Genomic DNA, 20,714 nt, shown 5'->3' on the forward strand with positions numbered 1-20,714 from the left:
AGCAAGAAATGGATTGAAACGTTTTCAGATCAAGAAGTATTTGAATAATCTCGCGATGTCCTGATATATTGATAATTCCTCAAAATCGAAGCTCGAACAACTCTCGAAGTTCACCATAATTTACAAATGGTTGCCTGAATAAAGTGAGAGCAGTCGCATTGAGGACTGGATACGTTCATGTTGTCAATCGTCATGGCACCGTTCTTGCCAGGATTTAGAGGAAAGTTCAACCGGTTTCTCTCTGATGTACAGTTACTACAATATTTAATCGTATTCTTCGGATTATTCAATTTATCTCTGTGTCTCTACGAAGATCAAGTTGGAAAATTTGACTGGTAATTATCTGCTAATTTGACGTAACAATAATCACCGCAATGCCGAACCTCCTCAATAATGCAAGAACCATTAACCAACCCAGTGCATACTTTTGACCAGTGACAGCTACGGTCGTGACTATGCATTATTTAATTCATAGATTCAATTGATCGTTAATATTTCAGGAGACAGAATTACGTAGGCAAAATTAAATTCGCCAGCTTTGATACAGTATCGGCAGCTAAGAAAATTATTGTTGCTACAGAAGAAAATGTTGTTGCTGCTCTGAATCTCAAATCAGGTAATAAGTGATTTATTAAACGTTGTTTAATTCACTTTCACAAAGTTGTACTAGGAATGCAAGTCTCTTATACTCTTACTAATTGATTGAAAACTCCATCCTATGACATTACTTTTCAGGTCAGATATTATGGCGCCGGGTATTAGAGCAAGGATGTGCAGGTCGCGTCAGAATTATGGGTGGAGTAGCCGACGGGGATTTGGTCACAGTCAGTGGCGGAGTTCCTGCCATTGTTCGTGCCTGGGATTTGGCCAGTGGTCATATTCGCAATGAATGGACTTTGGCTGAACAGAATCCTGAGAGGTGTGTGCTACTATGCAGATTCATATTTTTGCTCTAGAACTATGGATTGAATAAATGTGTAGCACTGTTACAATAAACAGTACATACAGATAGTCTATGTATTATGTAACCGAATTATGCAGCTATGGAAAAATTAGAGGCCTTCAAGTCGTTGTTAGGTGTTAGTAAAATTTGGATAAATCTGACCAAAATCTTTAGTTGTATGGGAGATAAGATTCAGATTTTGAACATCGTTGGTTTTTTAAAACTTTCAAACATAATGAGTTGGATGAAATGTTCATTTCAGATTAGACTCTCCATTTATATCATTTTCTACAAAAGGATTATACAGCATTAAAAGGTTTTCTTAAGCTCAATCTCTGCACATTATATATTTTGTATTACCACAATCTACAATTTTGAGATACACGTCACAGAGATGTTATTTATTCAAAATTTTATTAGGTCCTTGATGTCAATTTCACTGTCTTTCTAGATGTGATGTTGCAAATGAATTTAAACGGTACATTTAATAATTGAGTAATATTTGCTTCCACAGAATAGAAGATGTCATGTGGCACATCAAATATGGAACCCTTCATCACATCTTACCAATTTACCACAGTGGGGTCGAAGTAACTTCATATGACAGTAAAACTGGTGAAAAACTGAAGACTAGAAAAGTTTCTGCACCATTCATCAACGAAGACACGATGTGAGATGTATTCTAATATTTACTCATGAAGTGTAATTTTGATAATCCATATTCAAACGTCTCTCTCGTTATGGGTTTAACAATGGCTCGAATTTTAATTTCAGGTGTGTCTTGGCTGCTCCATACTTAGCCTGTCTCAACGGAGCAGATTCATTAGCTAGGCTTTTTATCGTGCATTTGTTTGATCCAAATGCGCAGCTTCAGTCTGTTACCATCAATACAATTTTTGGTGCTGGCGAACAAGGACCATATAAATTAGAGTTAGTACCTGGCGACGAGCCTGTAGTTTCTGTGAGTGCTGATAATGGCCAGAAAAAAAGAGTCCTAAACATTGGGGATGAGTCTATACCCATACGTAATGACATAAGTGGAGAAACTGCTCTTTATGTCATTACGGCCGAAGAGGGAAAGACTCTACTACAAACTGCATATAAAAATGGGGTGAGCTCTAGAATCTGTACATAATTGAAATTAGAAATCATGGTTACATGTAAATTTTTCGATTTTTTATAGGCTATAGATATAGCAGCTGTTGATCTGTTGTCATTCAGTCCAGTTCCAAATCTATCAGTAGGCTTATCTCATAATTCTGTACAAGCCCCTACAATTGTTGCATCCGCCTGCTTGCGTCAGCCTAAAGGTACAGGTTGCCGGCATTTATTGTCATCTGATGATCACAGCATCGCACTAGTACAAAATGGACGGCTCGCCTGGGTGAGAGAAGAAGCTCTTGCTAACATAGTAGCTGTTGAAATCATGGAGCTGCCTATGTCTGAGCGGGAACAAGCTATAGAAACTGAATTTGACCAAAAAGAGAGTAAGTTAGCAGCTTTCCACTTTTCATTTTATCATGTAATCGATCAGGTTTTGTTCGTGGTACTAGTGAATAGTAAATTGATAGCATCGTTTTAAAAATCAGCAAATAATGCATATTCATAAAGATATCGATTTGATCGTCAATACTTATGAATCGGAAGATCGACAAAGATTTTTAAATTTAGTTCTATATCAATTGTGTGTTTGTCAATCATATTAATCTACATTTCTTCTATGAATGGCTGCTGGCAGATTTTGATGTAGATGGTTCATGTAAGTAGTCATATAATGAAGGTTTCTGTAAATCAATTGTGTTTTATTTTCAAATTCATGTTAAAATAGATATACAACTACTGCATGACACAAAATAATAAGGAAAATTGATTTTTGTTAGCGCATCAATAGTGGGGAGCAATTATTATTGTAGATTCAAAATAACTTCGATACTTGAAGTTATTCCGATGTTGCAGTAGGCAAAATCAGCCTTTTAACTTAATGTGCATAAAAATTCAAACTAATATAGTTTATAAGTAAGCAGTTTGCGTTTTTGCAAATTGTGAAATTTGAATCCCCTCATTATTTGCCCGTAATTTTTTTGTACGTTTGGCCTACTAATGAGCAGAATATCTAGAATATAATAGAATTTTATTTCACAATTCAGGTTTTCCCCACCAAACCTTTACATTGTTGTTGAATTCTGTTGAAAAAAATTAATTTGTGCACATAGGTAGTAAAATTGTTATATTTCAGGGGACGTAGTAAGTATGATGATTAGAAGAATATGTTCTCAAGCTAATCAATTGCGGACTTTACTCCAAGCCGTGATGGGATTTGCACCGCCCCAATCAAACCAAAGAGCCGATTTAGTACGAGATGAATTTGGGTTGCACAAAATGATAGTTGCTGTTACCAGTCCTGGAAAGGTATAATCTAAATAAAAAAAAAAAACATTTTCTTCAAAGTCAAAATGAATTTATGTAATTATGGAAGTATATTTTTTAGATTTATGGTATCGAATCAAAGCGAGGTGAAATTATTTGGCAACTTAGTGTTAAAAATGTGCAAGGTTTTTCCAAGACTTCAGGAAAAATGATATTATATCCTCAAAGAGGTAGCAGACATTTTCCTCATCCACCTCAATGTGCATTGCTTGCTGCAGATAAGGTAAATAACACTGTTTCATACAATTATTGAACATTTGCGTAAATATTTGCGCAGAACTCGCATATTTCATGTATAGCTGAAATTATCTACTTATATTATCTACTTCTGTAGGAAACTGGCGACGGTGTAATTTATACATTTAATCCAATGACGGGTCAACCCCTCGGTGAACTGACAAAATTAGGCTACAAAGTCAAGCAATCCATGCTGCTTCATGTAGCAACAGATGATTTTCTCCGTCCAGTTCTTGTCCTTGATACGACAGATGTTGTGCATGTATTTCCTGAGACTGCCAAAGCGACTGTAGCATCAGTTGCTAAGAACGTTTACCTGTTCACGGCTGACCCAGATATCGGATTACTTTCAGGCTTCTCGCTATCATACAGTACACCAGAGGTAGGTTGTGTATTTTCCGCAATTTCTATTTTACATTCAAACACCTTCACCAGTATTGTTATCTAATTTAAAGAACTTGGTATCACACAAAGTCTGGGAGATGATGTTATCTACTAGAACGCAACAAATAACTGATGTTATTTCAAAAAGTACAATTGAACGTGTTCACTCTCAAGGGCGAGTTTTGGGAGATCGATCTGTACTTTACAAGTATATAAATCCTAATCTAGTTGCGGTTGTTACACAAGGTGTCGGCAGCACTCATAAAAGTAAGTTCATTCATTGAATCGTGGGATAGTACCTGGTCTCCAGATTATTAATTGTTGTTATATCATTTCAGACACGCTTAATTTATATCTCTTGGACGTTGTATCTGGTGCAATGGTATTCTCGGTTGTTCATAAAAGAGTCCGAGGGCCTTTCCATGTTGTACATTCCGAAAATTGGCTTGTGTACAGCTACTTTAGCGAGAAAAGTCGCAGAACTGAAATAGCTACTTTGGAACTTTACGAAGGAAAAACACAGAGTAATACAACTGGTACGTAGTTTATGAATTCCGATCAAAGTTATTACTACAACAGTTATTTTTGTCAAATATTCTTTATTCACAGCTTTTTCGTCGTTAACCACATCTGTGGTCCCCATAGTCGAAAGACAGGCCTTCATCTTTCCTGCATCGATTGAATATTTACGAGAAACTATAACAGAAAAAGGCATAACAAGTAAACATATTATGGGTGAGTTATGACGCGAGTAACATTACTCAAAATTATTTGTTCATCCGACTTAGAAAAGCTCAGTCTATAACTAAATTACGAAATTATATTATAGTGGCATTAGCTCACGGAGGTATCTTGGAATTACCATGGATGCTTGTGGATCCCAGGAGACCAATCAATCCGGAGGTGAGGGAAGAAGGAGTAATACCATACATGCCAGAGATTCCAATTCAAATGGATGCCATTGTTAATTATAATCAGAGTATAGCCAGAGTATCTGGGATTCTCACGAGCCCCAGTGGACTCGAAAGTACCTGTCTAGTATTCGTTCATGGTCTTGGTAAGTAAAAGTGTACCTTCGACTCATATAATACGGCAATCTTCAAGTGATTATTTATACAATCGATGATTCTTATAGATTTATTCTACACCCGCGTGGCTCCATCAAAAACTTTCGATGTCTTGAAAGAAGACTTTGATTATTATCTTATCGCAATTGTTCTTTTGGCACTTACAATATCTTCATATGTTACCAAAAAATTGGCATCTCGAAAAGCACAAAAGCAAGCATGGAAATGATGTATCGAGATAGCACAAAGCCAAATGTCATTTCTCACTGGTTTTAGTTCATAATAGGAAAATCTGCTTGTTGGAGGTAATATTTCAAATACCATATTTTACAAATAGCTACTAAAGGTACAAAACAATATCTAGTAAGTGGTTAATGTACCCAAAGAGGATCTTGAAATAGATTAAGTAGGTTTATCTCACTCTTTTACTGGTCATTAATTACATATTTTGCAAAAGTTCTCGCAGGATGTAGATATTTATCTCGAACTTGTAGGTAATCTAGTTTCAAATTACATCCGTTTATTGACATGTCAGAATTTCACTTTGTATTTTCCAAATATTCTGCAAATCACATCGAATGGACATAAATACTTTCAACATTACATACAATATGTCAATTCGTCCAGGCCCGGTGTTATTATTTATTTATTGTTTGGTTATTGCCTCGTTAATTTTGAATTTAGTGTAAAATATAAATTATTCTTTGTAGGTAGGAGAACACCAAAATAGTACTTTTAAATTGATACCCCATACATTGGATTTATAGTTTTTTCATGAGTTATTGTTCCAGTAAGAGAGATGAAGCCCTCCAAAGATACAAGTAAATTGCATAGGAAAGTTCCATACATAATCCTGGATGGCTCTAATTTGTCACCGAAGAATGAACCAATTTGACTTTTCGTACGTTCCCATTTTTTCCACAAATAACGAACCTTTCAACTCCTAGAAAATACATAATCCTGCATGGCTCTAATTTGTCACCGAAAAATGAACCAATTTGACTTTTCATACGTTCCCATTTTTTCCACAAATAACGAACCTTTCAACTCCTAGAAAATATGCCTGGAAAACCTAGAAAACTTAGAATGTTCCAGAAACTTGACACTACGATGAAAGTGCTTTTTCACCTTAAATCGGATGGAAAATGTTCTAGCGACGTTAAACTATAGATATAATTGTTTGCGAGGAGTGCCATAATTATTTTCACATAAAGATTTACTGCTGAAGATATCGGAATAAATTCGACGAACAGATAAATCATTTATTTGATCAGTCATTGACTCGAATCTGGAATTAAATTGATTTCTTTTCATTCAAAGCATTAAGCATAATTGATGTACAGGAAATGGAAATAAGTATTGTACGTGATATCATCTATGAATATGACGATAATTTTATTTTACATGGTTATCTGACAGAGTAACATGGTACGCATATTATTGTTTGTCAAATTGTCAATCAGTGTTCAAAATGATTGATGGTGTTGGTGGGGGTATTTGAATGATCAATTGTATTTAATTAAATAATGATCATAAAAATGAGAATAGTAGCTAATTACGGGATGTACTAGATTCTGAGGACATTCTCCTGATGATAGCATTTTTTTGTATCGTTTAGCTAGTCTAATAAGCAAATATTACTAGACACCTGAATTAATATACATACCTATAAACGAATACAAGGTTTTCAAATATGAAATTGTAAAAATTGTAGAGTTCACTTAACATCCGAGCTTTTCAAACTAAGCATAAATAAATATGCATCAAATAATTGCAATTATAAAAATCACCTTCTAAACTGAACGCAAGAGGTTGCATCTGTAATTATAAGAATGATACTAACAATTAAAGAAAAAACTGTAAGTAAACAATTTATTAAATGAATTATCTAACAGTAAAAATAGCGTACATAGTTGCATAGATACATTGAACATAATTTTGTATATAATGACATCAATATTATATTTACATATTTAACATTTTATCTTGGATGTAAGTTAAAATCGTTTCTATGTTCACCTGATATTCGTTTTGTATATTGAAATTTGCCACCTGAAATATAAATCGAAATTTGTAATGATACCAAATATTTGTTGACGTCAAGTACTGTTCACGATTAACCGTTTTATTTTACACATAATATACCTTTTCGACATCAGCAGAATAACTTGGTAACATTTTGGTAATATTCTCTGGAGTCCTAGAAATACTTAGACATTTTACCCAAACAATATCGTCATTGTAATCGGCGATCTTCTTGTATAGTTCAACACAATGTATCTGTAATAAGAAAATGAAGAATCATTTTATACAGTTCAGTGAAAAAACTAAAGCGTAGATAAAATTTGATGAAAAGAAGAAAACCTGTAAGTCATGGTGTTGGTATTTGCTGAGATAAGGTCTTGCTGCTTCCAGTACATCCCACACTTCTCGTTCACGAAATTTCAAATTATCAACAGCCTCTCCTAGCTGAGAAAGTAAATTCTTCTGTAGCTTGAATACTTGGGTATACTTATACACATGGCCAGAGTCCTTTCTGTAACTTTCTTTCGCCGACTTTATTAAAAAATCCGAGATCGATGGCAATACTTCTCTGCAATGAATTAGTAATTTTTTTTAAATGCTACTTGCGTAACTAAGCAAAAGTAATAGATTTAAAACTTCAATTTCCAGAGCAAAAACTGAAATACTTTCGCGAATGGTAACTCACTTCAGTGTTCGTGACCTTATAAAGTCTTTAGAAACATATGCTAGCGTACAAAGAAGTCCCCAAGCTCGATTAATGATGATTGGACTGGGATCTCTGAATCTATGAACCAAGGGATGCCACAGCAAGTGCACAATTGGTAACAATTCATCCTCCCAGTTACTTAAAATAATGAGCCCTTCTTGCAACGTTTCTATTGCAAGTAACTTTATTGCAACATCTTTAGAAGGAAGAAAATGGATGCAACGATTCAGTATTGACTCCGTCATTTTTGCGTACAGTGGTATCGGTGGTTTTTTCTCTTCTGAAAAGTTAAACGATTAACACCTTTATTTCTCTACTCCTGATTTGCTTCTGATTAATTACCTTCGTAATTATTATAATCCTGTAAGTCTTCGTCTTCTTTGTTCAAATCAGACGATTCCTCACATGATTCACTCAGAAGTTCATCATCTAGCTTTTTGGATATTTCCTTTGCTTTGCAATATTCTTCCAATATTTTAATAACTGCTTCTGATTTTGCCAAATCCTGGACAATTTCTGTCTTTGGACGCACATCTATTTTGCTATTCAAGACTCGTCTGATGCAAGTAATGAATGTATGAAACACTTTCAAGAATGAATAACAATTTTGTTCCTGAAAGTTCATGTTGCTCTGTGACAGTACATCTTGGACAATTTCTTCCAAAGCGGGAAGTATGTCCATTGTGCACTGTTTCATGACTACACTGACTACATCTAATACCCCCAGATTCCGTTCAACTCTACGCAATTTCAACGTGATATGATACGATAAATAGTCAACATTTGCTTGTAGGAGATTTCCCGTTGACACACATTGCATGGCTTTAGCAAAAGAAGTGAGTGTGCGAAAACCGGCAATACTGACCAAGGTTTGTCGATTTCCTAAAATGAATAAAACGATTGGTAATATCATCTCTGCATAATAGTTACGATGTAACAGATGTCAACTTTGGCATGTGCATGACATATTCTGAAAATGTTTTTACTTTGAAGCTACTTTGAGAGATTGTTTGTTTTTTAATAAGGTACTTGCCAGCTCTTTCAATAACAAGGTAAAGTGTCTTCAGGAGAAATCTCTGGTATTGTTTTCCAAGTGCTTGAGCAATAATTTCTAAACCTTCCAGTAGAAGACAACATTGTACCACATTACTTTGTGCCTGACGAAGACTTGTGTCTACAGAGACGGTTAAAGGTAAATTCCAAGTGCTCTGCATCATGTAGTATTCTACGACTGATTGGTATTCAGAAAAATCTGATGAATGTGTAACTGGAACTACAGTGCCAAATGTTAGGTAAGAGAATATTTATACCGTAATTAATAATCATTGATAATTATTTCACTTACCTCCTATGATCCAGTTCAACAACAGTGTTAACTCCTTTCTATACTGCGACATATTCAACATCATATCAAGAATTGTATCGACTAAAATTTTCAAATCTCCATTCTCCCCAATAAGTCGACAGATGTTTTTTATTTTTATTTCAATGGCTGAATCACGGAGAAACTTGAAATGTTTCCAAGAATCAAAGCCATGGTGATGAATTATGTTATCGAAATCTGAAATGAAATCATTATCAACATAACTCGTGCTTACTATTCCGGGCATGTTAAATAACTCACTATCTAAGTTTTTAAAAGCATAACATTCTCTACATTAGATTATAATACATACTTGCCTTTAATAGCGACATCTTCCAAAAGTGAAATATCACCGCAATCCAATTCAGTAGTATAGACTAATGCCAAAAGTAATCTTTGCAGATGTGCTACTGAAAACATGATTTGGGGCAGACGTTCTTTTCCCAAAATTTTGATATATCCCCCCAAGTGATTTAGGCAAGATATTTGTTCAAAATGGTCTGTAATTAATGATAAGAGTGAAATTTATAGAGAAATCTCATGTGGTCGTTTACAAGATCCACACAACTGTAGAAAAAAAAAATAGACTTACCACCTGTCCTCATGATTCTAGGCAGTTTAGTGAGTAAGGTGTAAAAAGATTCTTCTAGTTCCTCTAAGACGGGCCTAATGGCGTTATTACCTTCAGCATATTTTCTGCTAATTTCATTCAGCGCTTTTGTTGCTGCCAGACATACCTCATCATTATCATCTTCCGAAAGAGTAATCAAGATTTCTGCTAAATCTTTATGACTTGTCTTCATATTTCTGTTTTTTAAATTGTTAAAAAAAGATAGATGAATGAAAGAAAAAAACAGTTACAATAAATTAGGTACCAAGCAATAATTACAAAAACGATGACTGTATACCTGGGACATTTCACTAGTAATGAGTAAGAGAATTCGGCTAATTCTTTTCTCACTTTAAAGTTTGAATGTTTAACTAATCCAACCAATGCTTGTATGCAAACATTAAATTTTATTGAAGCTGCATCTAGCCATTCCTGAGTTCTTTTAGTAGTTTCCATAAACTTCATCATCTCATCTTTAGATCTGGACGTCATTCCTAAAGGATCAGATGGTCGAGTGTCTCGTCCAGAGAGCGAAATTAAATGAGTCACTATGTCTGGCTCAGGTAAGTCTGCCATTATGAGAGTTAATATTCTATTTAAAGCACGGAGAGCCATCTGCAAATATGAGAATCTGCTGTAAGATTTTCTAATTTTCGGAAGTATCTAATATTTTTCAAATCAGCCACAGTAAAAATGTTGAAATTTGCGAGCTTCAGATTGGCATTACCATTGGAATTCTGTGACTTTGAATTTCAGTGCCTTGAGCTGTTTCTTGGAGTCCAGTGATGATCCCAGGAGAAATCAGCATTATTATATCAGCGGCTTGAGCCTGAAGCCCTGAGTCAATTGTGCCACTATCGTCATCATGTACTAGGGATAAGGTAATTATTGTTTTAATTGCAGTCAATCTGTAAAATAACATTTTATTCTTAGTATCGCATGTGATACAAACTGAAAAATATGACTCAATTTACAGAAATGACAGGAAAATTATTCAGCAAACACACCTAAGAGATTGAGACCTTTCTGTTTTTGCAATTGAAATGCATAAATAAATAGCCTGTCCCAATTTTCCAATATTATCACGAACATAAAATTCTTCAATGACATCTGTACAACCATGACAGATTAGACTTGTTAAAGTTGATAGTACATTCTCCTTCAATTCTTCATGAGATTGAATAACTGTTGAATCAAAAAATCATTACTTAATCTGTAGTTGACAAATATTACTTTACCAACTTACCCATCAATTTTTGATTATTATCAAAGATCTGATGAACCAGTGTAGAGAATAACTTTGAGAATACATCTGCCTTTGTAATTCTAGTTTTTGAAATCACTGCATGCAAACAGTTGACTAAATGCAGTTTTATTTCCTTACTGAAACGAACACCGAAAATTTTAATTTGTTAGTGAATTCATCAGATTGATATCACTGCATGCATGTACTGGACATTTATCTTGAATACCTCAAATCAGTGTTATGGAGATGAATGACAAGAGGAACTAGGAGATAGCTTTGGAGATCCTGGATTACAGCCGGTGATATCTGTAGAACTTGTTTTTGCAGCTCTTTTGCATTAGCAATTGTTGGATTCGTTTTCAGAGCATCGCAAAGTGGCTTACATTTTGAAAGTCCTTCAACTATTTTGAATCTTTCCATTCTGACCACAACTTTACAACAATTGATGAAATAATGTGTTCATGTCATTTTATGTTTAGTTGTTACTCCTATTCTGAATAATTCTGTAAAATAGCTGGATTTTGTAATTGACCTCCTGACAGGAATCATATGATATCACAACATTGTCTAACCATAACCTTATGTCATAATAATGTGCATCACACGTGACTTTTCATACGTCAAATCGTTGTAAGCAATAAACTGATCCGTATATTTATTGCTACGTTTTATACACTTCAGAACCAATTTCAAGATTTTCTCAACCCTATTACACCATAGGCTTAAAATTCGCTGTAAAAGTGAGAAATTTTTGTAATTTTCTTCTAATTCAAGCTAAACCGCCCATTGCAAATTCTGGGCACTGATGGTTGTTACATCCTGTCTAGAATATCAGTGGGTGAGGCACGAGAGTAAGGTCATAATGATCTGTATACTAGCGTAAATTAGATTGGGTAGGATGATGCCAGATTAGTTTTCATTTTACCATTACAACAGAGAAGTTAATAGCAGCGCTAGGTGGAAGAAAGAACTCCCTTGTGCTGGTGATAGATAGCGACAGTGTAATATATGCTCTAAGTTTGGCTTTAAGGACAGTGTCGAAACAGTATAAGGAGTAGATGGTGTCGATGTAATAACATAGAGAAGAATTGTAGCTGTGGCATAAGAATATTTGTTTAATCAACTCTACTTGCTACTTTATCGTATCAAAAAGATGGTAACTTTCAAGCCTTCGTATTTCTGTAATACATACGCACCATTTGCCATTTTTTCTGAATAAACCGCAACATTAATTATTATTTGTAAAATTTTATTTTTCAGATGCAATTTATGCTATTATTTAGCCGTCAGGGCAAGCTACGGCTTCAAAAATGGTACGTGGCTCATCCAGACAAACTGAAAAAAAAGATTACGCGAGAATTAATAACTACTATATTAGCACGAAAACCAAAAATGTCTAGCTTTCTTGAATGGAAAGACGTCAAAGTTGTATATAAGAGGTACGTACTACTAAGAAGATATTAAATAATCTTTTCAATACTGTTATAGTTCTAAATAACAATTTTCCATGTGTCAAGCGTCGAGAATGTTGCATGAATAATACCTCTATATTAGCTGATAAATGTTTCAATCTTTTAATCATAGGTCTGTTTTTTGTGAGTATGATTCTCATTTTATATGTTGACCAACAATCCAATTTTGTTGCAGGTACGCTAGCTTGTACTTCTGCTGTGCTATAGAACAAAACGACAATGAACTTCTGACTCTGGAAATTATTCATCGTTACGTCGAACTATTGGACAAATACTTTGGCAGTGTGAGCATGTTTTTAATTTTTCGTACTCTTCATTGTTTTGACTTGCTGGGTTACCTTGTAAATTAGCAAACCCAGCTCAGATTAATTATTGGCAAACAGAAAACTAAATTTGCTGAAATTTTTCATGACCAGGTGTGCGAGTTGGATATAATCTTCAATTTTGAAAAGGCCTACTTTATTTTGGATGAACTGTTGGTCGGTGGTGAGATACAGGAAACGAGTAAAAAAAATGTGCTGAAGGCTATCGCTGCCCAGGATCTACTGCAGGAGGTTAGTCACGGGGATGTACCCATTGAGTTGTGACCTGTTTTATTTATTACTATTGTTGCAAGATAATTTTCCTATATTCACGTCCATTTTTCCTGGATTCTTCTAAGACATTTCTGATTGAGTTGTTTTATTATTATCCATATCTGTCAGAATTGAAATAACATACATCGGAATTCATTAAAATAATTATCAGGGTGTGCGAATGTTCGAGGATGAATTTTTTGTTTTTGATCTCTTCAAATATCTATATTTTGTTATTTGGTGCTACCTGACTTAAATATGAATCGTACTGTGCTACAAATTTTCACAGTAGTATCAGGAAAAGAATTACGTGAAATTTTAAACTAGTCGAAACAATTGTGAATCATGAGTTGCAGATATCTTAACTTATATGTACGATCATACATCTAAAACCGGCTGTTTTGTGCATCTGCTACATTGATGCAATTGTAACTCAAAGTTCAATATCATTTCTACTATAATGGTGTTTATGTTAATATCTGCATATTATTGATATCCATATATTTTACAAAATCCTAAGAAAGCTATCTATTGCCTCGCACACCCTCTTACGTTGACTTTATTTTGAAAATATTCTGCTTTAAAAAATATTTCCGACCCAATCCACTGTATCTCGTTATCCTATGGTAGTTGTGTGTGGCGTTCCTAACAGCAAGATTAACATATGAATTTACAGCACGTTCAGTATAGATCATATGTACAGAGCTTAACAAATGTTGAAAGAATTATTAAAATATTAGTTTCCAAGTAAGCGAACTGTATAATATAATGATATAGCATAATAAGGTACAATATGAAATAATTGATATAGGAAAGGTCTGTTCATCACGTTGTCCATGTGCTTCTCATGGGATTATACTTTTCATTAATGTGCCAACAGTAACGCGACATTATTTTTTGACCGTTGTATAATGATTGAGTATACAGCATGGGTAACATTTATTCCACGCACCAAGCACATCAGATCTCAAATAGGTTCAGGGGTCTTTTAGAGTTGAGTTATCAGATTCAACTCTTACTTTATGATAATGTTTGCAAGTTTTCAGAAAGCCATAACATTTATAGTGTGCTATAATTTAATGTTAAACTATGTCACGTCGTATTTTGCTGCGTGCATGAACATTAAATACCTGTATTCGTTACTCTGTGATTGAAATAGACAATGTGATTCTACTATCGCGTGTAGAGGCATGCCAAAATGTAACACTACTAGTGTATCCTGAAATATTGGATTTGATCTAGAATTTATTTAGTATTGTTTGTGTCTAGAAAGCTTGTACATTTTGTCCTAAACGGTTTTGTTTAGTATCGCACTAGAATGTTTCTGCCTTCAGTGCCGATTTCGATCTATATTTATATTCATGAAGCGGCATTTTTATGGCTTAAGATTTGTACAGGCCGTCACAGGCGACACTAAAAGAATAAGTTATTTAATTTTTTTTACAAAAACAGAACTGTAGATAACGAATTCAGGTAATGCTTTTTTCGGAAATATCGCTAAATGTGTTTTAAAAAAATTCTCCAAAACAGCAGTGATGCAGCACTAAAAAATGCTAATTTATGAACCTATTCTCGCAGCCAACATTGGAGATACTTTAGAAATAAGTTATCATTCTTGAAATTGCACTCACTCAATTGCCTCATTTCAGTTAAACTGAAACTGGTGACGATTTAACAATGGAATTATAAATACCTATAACTCGATTTGCAAAGGATGATTGCTTTTCGGTTTAGTTCTATTTTATTGTTATCTGTAGATATGATTTTTTTTTTCTTCACATTATCGAAAGTATTTAATAGGCCAGGGTAATTTTTAGCAAAAAAAAAAACTATCATTAACGCAACTAATTCAATATTTATTATTGATTCGCACATATTCTAGTAAAACCTTCTACACAAATAATTATTTTACCAGCCATCTCAACTTTTATACGTTGGTTCGATATAAAGCATAATTTTCTGAGAAGCGTTTATTGGTACAATATTTACCAGCTAATGAAGAACTTGACGTTCAATGTATTTTCTGTGTACAATACAATAAGAGTCGTCGTCTTGCAACACAGCTTAGACACAGTCTGTATTTATCGTTAAGTGATTTTTGTGCCAAATTGTTAAATAATTTCTAGGTCCTAAGTTAAATTTAGGGAGGAATGATGTATAATCCGTCTTTCGTCTTTGTTTTTTACCTGTTCGCAATTTGCAACAGCTTTTGCCAGGAAACAATAACTCTGTATTATTCGATAAATCAGTATTAGGGGTATGAGCCAATATGGTGATGGTATAACGGGTATATCATAATAATAGAATTGTCAAATAGAAACACTCAGTCAAATGATTATCTAACTCTTTGGCGAAAAAAAAAAATGATCAGTTGTTACTTCATCTCGATTTACAACACAATATTTGATTGTGGATTTAAAAACTCAATATGTCAAATATCGGTCAATGATCCTTTATACTTCCTTTTTTCAATTGGTATCGGCTGTTAGCAAATGCAATATCATTATTTGACATAGGATTTTTTTTTAACGCTTAGTAATATATTTTTTCTTATTAAATAATATTTATTCCGACTCACTCATAGTCATCACATTGTCTTGCCATTGACGAGCTTACATATTGCATAATATATTTATCACTGTTAAAAGTTTTATAGTTTAAGGGTGACTTTATTTTAGGAACTACTTGGATTTGCTTAGCTTATTTTTATGTAACGTGTAATTCGTGGCGCAAAGAGTAGCGGTATTCCTGGTATTCGGTTCCTTTTTTTTACCATTTCTAATATAGTAGAGATTATTAGCGATTTCATGCGTGAAAATGATCAACCAAAAGTTCAAAAATTGATTCAGTTGCGAAAATTTCCAACATTAGTAGCTGCAGGGTACACATAGAGAGATATTTATGAAGATATTTAATTTAATTTTCTCTGATTCGTCCTAAGCATAAAAATGCTACGAAAATTCTTGCTAAAAGCGTTAGCGTCAACCATTTGTACTGCAGTGGTTATAAAACTGTAATAAATATTCACATAACGTATTGATGATGTTTACTGTTAGATTCGATGATAAGACGTACAAACTCATTGTTAGACAACAGATTAACAAAACCGTCCATTTAATTCGAACAAACTTTTTTTTTCTCGCTTCTGGCCATAGAAATGCCGTCATGTGCGATAGGGTAATGATGATGTAATAATTCTTTGTTTTTAACTTTGAATAAATGATATCTACCAATCGTGCGTATGCTCTTTGATATATTTACAATTGTACATGATATTTATTCTATTCATAAGTCACGTACAGAACATGGTCAGATAATCACTATCGAGCCACGTCTTTTCATAAACCACCCCAATTTTTCTAACTGAACGACAGCGATAAAAAAAAAATTTGAAGTGGTTTTGAGTTTCAGCATACTCATTATTACCGTACTTCTGTAATACATCACCATTGATATCTTATAATCAGTTGTTTTATACATCAACTTGTCAGGATTATTTGATCGTAAATAGATCAGGACAGTTTATGGCGAATTTTATTACAATCATTTGAAAAAACTGAGGTGTTGAAAGAAAAAGAAAACCTACAAGTGAACTTGAATGGTGTGAAAATTTTAATTGGCCTGATTTCTTACGCGTATTTAAAATTCGATTCTTGGGTTCTTTGTTGCATAAATCTGAGCTTCATTGTCTTGTGCAATATTTGTTTGTTAATTTATTTATTTATTGTGGTTCGTTATTACTGTTAATATGTTCTGCAATGTAAATACACTCTCCTGTGACGGCACCGAATAATTTGTAAATGATGTCTAAAAAGATATGCCTAAAATTATTAGTAACCGCGGATAGAAAATAGTTAGAGTTTGTTTGTTTGTGGAAGGATGAAGCTGTTGAAGGTGCTCTGCGGGAAATAGGGCTTTTATAGGCGAATCTACGCTTATATGTTCTTCGTCGCCAAATGGGAATGATGACCAACAGCAGCCAAAACTCCGTCTACACGATGTCGTCATCCATCTCACTTCACACAACAACTTGAAATACTGAAATTTGATATTTTACTCAATTGTTAGCCGAGTTAATAACTTTGATTGATTGAATAATTGCCATATTTTCCCATAACTACCAGAAATTTGTAATAATCGCAGGAAAAGAAAAAACAAGGGAAAAAACCAAAAGGAATTGTATCGAAAAATATTTCACACGTCGTACATAAAAACGCAAAGGACACGTACTTTGTTACCAATATATATATATTATAATAGATTTATTCTTTTTATAACGAAGTAAATAATATATTCTAAATGGTTGATATAGATTGTATTAATTGATTGTCTGTCGTGCAGTCGTAAAATTTGCTCATATTTTTGCACAGATAAACTTAATTTTTTTTTTTTTTTTATCGACAACAGTAAGTTGTTGCTATTTTGTTCACGTTGAACTTTATACAATATATTTTTTCTTGTGTAACTATACAAATATACTTGTTTGTTTTCAAATTGAATAATTTTGAAGAAAAGGTGTTACTAATGACACGACGTAATTCGGGAACACTAGGTGTCTATATAGTGAGACAGAAGTTTTATAAATATATTCATGTATAGTAATTATAACTATTATGTCAATTTCTAATGTTAAAGAAGTGAAAATTTCCAGTATACACGAAATAAAGATATGATTATATCTTATTTGTCTGTAATACTCTATAACCAAGTAAACGGATCAATGCTACTAACATTCTTTACTATTTAAATGTCCTCACTTAAGTACTGTAACCAATCTATTGATAAATTTGTACTAGTCGTAGGGGATGTTGATGAAAGTTTGTTCTGTGTTGGGCTAACCTGTGTTTTGTATCCGCTACAAACGCTATGTATCAATTACATATCATTGAGCAATATGTTTAAGATTTTTGAATCAGTAGAATGGAAGAAAAATAATTTCAATTCGCCATTGATATGTACTTGTGAATAAAAAACACGGTTGCTAGTGCTCAGAATTTTTCATCATGTTAGCGTATTGGGTTTTCGGGGTCTTAGGAGAAAAAAAATCACACGCAACCAAAATTGGAATGTTCACTTGCACTTTATTTGTGATAAAAATTTATTTCTATCTGCTATACGTAATCTAATTATCAAAGATAACTTTCGATATGTCTTGTGTATGACTTGGTGAGATGGTGCGTTTATATGTTTGATTATATATGAAAAGGGTTCAGTTCATCATTTGAAGCTGCAACGAGAAGATAACTTGTTACAAACTAGGTACGTGTATGTTTATTAATATATTTTGTATTCCATGCTCGCTAGTATTCCATGATGTGCAGCATCAAAATAATTGATCCCTATTCATATTTCGTATTACATACTTTCATTTTTCAACAGCCTTTCAAATATTTGATATATTTGTTACAGGAGGAGACTCCGCAAGGATTTTTCGAAGACCACGGGTTGGGATAATTTCCATGCACATGCAGATGCACAAGACATCATCATCTTCGATTTGTGCATCTTATCAAAACAGGAAAACATTCCATTTTATTATTCGTTCGTTTTAATATAATCAGGGGTTTCATTCGAAATCAATTTCTACAATTTTAACGCAGTGCATACTTTTACTTGTTTACTATTCAAATAGTTGCATTTATTATTTTTATTCTAGTATGTAGTTAATTAGGATAAGATCGTCACGGAAAAGATACGGGGGCTGCTTTCTCCGCAATGGATTTCGTATTTCATCGCGCGGAGGGTGACTCAAGTTTCACCAGCTTTTTGCTTATCGGGAATTTATTCGGAAGTAATACTCTTTATGATTTGAAAACTTGATATTTGCTTATTTTCGGTTCTCTTCAAATTACTATGCATTCACCAAATAGTCGCTAAATATTAGTAATGCAGGTAGAATTATATTTCGGTTTATCAGCAATATAGTGTCTTAACAGTGAAACTGTTAGAAAGTGTTAGGTAGAACAAATAGAACGCACACGACTTGTGATTTTTTGCTAGCATCAAAAGAAAAATTTGAAACAGTTCAACAATCTACAAGCCATTATATTTCATGTAGTTTCAATAATTGTCGGATCATCTGATCCGATAGTTTAATAAATTATTGAGTTTATTAAAAATTAAATATCGGTAGATTCATGAACGTGGACCACGATTTCTAAGATTATTCCAAACGTATAGCGGTAGCTTTTTGCTAATCTATTATTAATTATCGCGACTTTTAATAGCAGCGAATAATCACAGAATACATATTGTATTCTCTTTTATCGTCCGATAGAAGTTTCTTTTTCCATTTACTCAACTATAAGTGCTATGATGATGATATTTACTCGTGAGTTTGACATGGATTGCTATACTTATGTTAGGCTATTACCCGCAAATTTGAATAATTTTTTTCATTTTTCATGATCTTTCTTTGCTATAGATAAAGTAATACATACCTATGCAATTCTTGTACTTAATTCACGTAAATCGAATTTCGGTGATATGTATACTATGATACTATACTTACGTCGGTGATTTATCACACGGCATATGTATTATTTATGTAATTAATACTTTAGTAACGTGCAATAAGCATATTAAAATCAAGTATTATTTCTGTAGAACGTGCTTTATGCTCCGTCCACAATCAGCTATCGGTAACAATAATAATGTTAATATTGATGATCAGAATAATTTGTAGTTCAACATTTTACATGATTATAAAATAGTCTCCCCATCTTTCCTACAAATTTTTCAAAATGTTTTCCTCGCGAAAAACGGGGAAAAAACACCATGCAAGATGTACTCCATTTCTGCACTAACGGAACAGTTCTGTACCATCATTTTGGAGTTCGCCAGTAATAATTTGATCTGACAACAATTTTTTTAATCGGGTTTTCTATGCTATTTTCATGTATTTTGATCCCAAAAATTTGAATTTCAGAGCCAAATTGATCTATCTGAGAAATGGATCGAGTTATCGCCATTTTGTCGGCCCAAAACGTGAAAAATCAAGGATATCTCTATGGGATTTACATGAAACAGTTTTTGTACTAAGTTTTCTATGCTATTCTTATGTATTTTGATCTCAGGAATCCGAATCTGGAAGCCAAATCGATCTATCTATGAAATTGATTGAGTTATCGCGAATTATACACCTTGGATTTGTTTCGATTTTTGAGCAAAAAATAAATCATCTTTTTAATTGGGTTTAATATGCTTTTCTGGCGTATTTTGATCTCAGGAATCCAAATCTGGAAGAAAAATTGATCTATCTCTAAAATTGACCGAGTTATCGCCAATTTTAAGCTTTTTGGGGTCAAAAATAAAAAATTCATTTTAAAGTCTATATTGATGTAATTTGAGCTCAGGAATCTGAATCCAGAAGAAAAATTGATCCATCTTCAAAAATGACCGAGTTATCCCCATTTTTTCGCGTTTTTTGGCATAAATTTGAGGATTTCTCGAAAGGAAAAAATCGTAGCTCAATTTGGACAACAGATTCGTGTTCCTGAGGTCAAAATACATAAGAAAAGTGCCATACGATCAATTTTAAAAAATAAAAATTTTTGGTCAAAATTTGGAAAAATCGTAAGGGGTACCCCTTGGAAAAATCTCAAATTTTGGCCAAAAATTTTTATTTTTTCAAATTGATCGTATGGCACTTTTCTTATG

General features: G+C 33.5%; 3 protein-coding genes across 6 annotated transcripts; 2 read left to right on the forward strand and 1 right to left on the reverse strand.

Moving 5' to 3' along the window:
* Positions 1 to 131: 131 nt before the first annotated feature.
* LOC105688645 (ER membrane protein complex subunit 1) lies at positions 132 to 7,140 on the forward strand. Of its 2 annotated transcripts, XM_012405131.3 has the most exons (15): positions 132 to 335; positions 501 to 616; positions 736 to 919; positions 1,458 to 1,613; positions 1,718 to 2,054; positions 2,127 to 2,430; positions 2,682 to 2,702; positions 3,180 to 3,352; positions 3,432 to 3,593; positions 3,705 to 3,989; positions 4,063 to 4,258; positions 4,330 to 4,527; positions 4,601 to 4,726; positions 4,821 to 5,048; positions 5,127 to 7,140. In XM_012405131.3, the coding sequence occupies exons 1-15, from the start codon at positions 178 to 180 to the stop codon at positions 5,285 to 5,287; spliced, it is 2,805 nt and encodes a 934-aa protein (XP_012260554.2). In that variant the 5' UTR covers positions 132 to 177; the 3' UTR covers positions 5,288 to 7,140. The 2 variants fall into 2 exon arrangements, with proteins under 2 accessions (XP_012260554.2, XP_048513581.1); XM_048657624.1 differs by lacking the exon at positions 2,682 to 2,702 and having other exon boundaries at positions 133 to 335.
* LOC105688644 (TELO2-interacting protein 1 homolog) lies at positions 6,917 to 11,837 on the reverse strand. 2 transcript variants are annotated; one of them, XM_012405129.3, is made up of 15 exons: positions 11,587 to 11,837; positions 11,235 to 11,511; positions 11,009 to 11,145; positions 10,770 to 10,947; positions 10,490 to 10,670; positions 10,061 to 10,377; positions 9,745 to 9,959; positions 9,470 to 9,652; positions 9,135 to 9,350; positions 8,823 to 9,062; positions 8,132 to 8,671; positions 7,769 to 8,069; positions 7,423 to 7,651; positions 7,204 to 7,338; positions 6,917 to 7,110 (listed from the first exon to the last, which is right to left on the reverse strand). In XM_012405129.3, exons 2-15 carry the CDS (start codon positions 11,426 to 11,428, stop codon positions 7,024 to 7,026), a joined length of 3,153 nt encoding a protein of 1,050 aa, XP_012260552.2. In that variant the 5' UTR covers positions 11,429 to 11,511; positions 11,587 to 11,837; the 3' UTR covers positions 6,917 to 7,023. The 2 variants fall into 2 exon arrangements, with proteins under 2 accessions (XP_012260552.2, XP_012260553.2); XM_012405130.3 differs by having other exon boundaries at positions 11,581 to 11,837.
* Positions 11,838 to 11,911: 74 nt separating this feature from the next.
* On the forward strand, positions 11,912 to 19,730 carry LOC105688646 (AP-1 complex subunit sigma-2). 2 transcript variants are annotated; one of them, XM_012405134.3, is made up of 5 exons: positions 11,912 to 12,164; positions 12,269 to 12,447; positions 12,656 to 12,764; positions 12,897 to 13,034; positions 18,465 to 19,730. In XM_012405134.3, exons 1-5 carry the CDS (start codon positions 12,162 to 12,164, stop codon positions 18,507 to 18,509), a joined length of 474 nt encoding a protein of 157 aa, XP_012260557.1. In that variant the 5' UTR covers positions 11,912 to 12,161; the 3' UTR covers positions 18,510 to 19,730. The 2 variants fall into 2 exon arrangements, with proteins under 2 accessions (XP_012260557.1, XP_012260556.1); XM_012405133.3 differs by lacking the exon at positions 18,465 to 19,730 and adding an exon at positions 16,934 to 17,738.
* The last annotated feature ends 984 nt before the right edge of the window (positions 19,731 to 20,714 follow it).

The sequence above is a fragment of the Athalia rosae genome, chromosome 6 (assembly GCF_917208135.1).
Source record: "Athalia rosae chromosome 6, iyAthRosa1.1, whole genome shotgun sequence".
NCBI classification, from domain to species: Eukaryota; Metazoa; Arthropoda; class Insecta; order Hymenoptera; family Athaliidae; genus Athalia; species Athalia rosae.

Excerpts from the sequence above, each read along its gene's own strand:
- LOC105688645 (XM_012405131.3), top strand. The coding sequence starts at position 178 with ATGTTGTCAATCGTCATGGCACCGTTCTTGCCAGGATTTAGAGGAAAG. Across the intron at positions 617-735 it reads TGCTCTGAATCTCAAATCAG|GTCAGATATTATGGCGCCGG; the intron begins GTAATAAGTGAT and ends ATTACTTTTCAG. Across the intron at positions 3,990-4,062 it reads TATCATACAGTACACCAGAG|AACTTGGTATCACACAAAGT; the intron begins GTAGGTTGTGTA and ends TCTAATTTAAAG.
- LOC105688644 (XM_012405129.3), bottom strand. The coding sequence starts at position 11,428 with ATGGAAAGATTCAAAATAGTTGAAGGACTTTCAAAATGTAAGCCACTT. Across the intron at positions 10,948-11,008 it reads TAATAATCAAAAATTGATGG|TTATTCAATCTCATGAAGAA; the intron begins GTAAGTTGGTAA and ends TTGATTCAACAG. Across the intron at positions 9,063-9,134 it reads GTTGAACTGGATCATAGGAG|TTCCAGTTACACATTCATCA; the intron begins GTAAGTGAAATA and ends TTGGCACTGTAG.
- LOC105688646 (XM_012405134.3), top strand. Across the intron at positions 12,448-12,655 it reads GTCAAAGTTGTATATAAGAG|GTACGCTAGCTTGTACTTCT; the intron begins GTACGTACTACT and ends ATTTTGTTGCAG. Across the intron at positions 13,035-18,464 it reads CCCAGGATCTACTGCAGGAG|GAGGAGACTCCGCAAGGATT; the intron begins GTTAGTCACGGG and ends TATTTGTTACAG.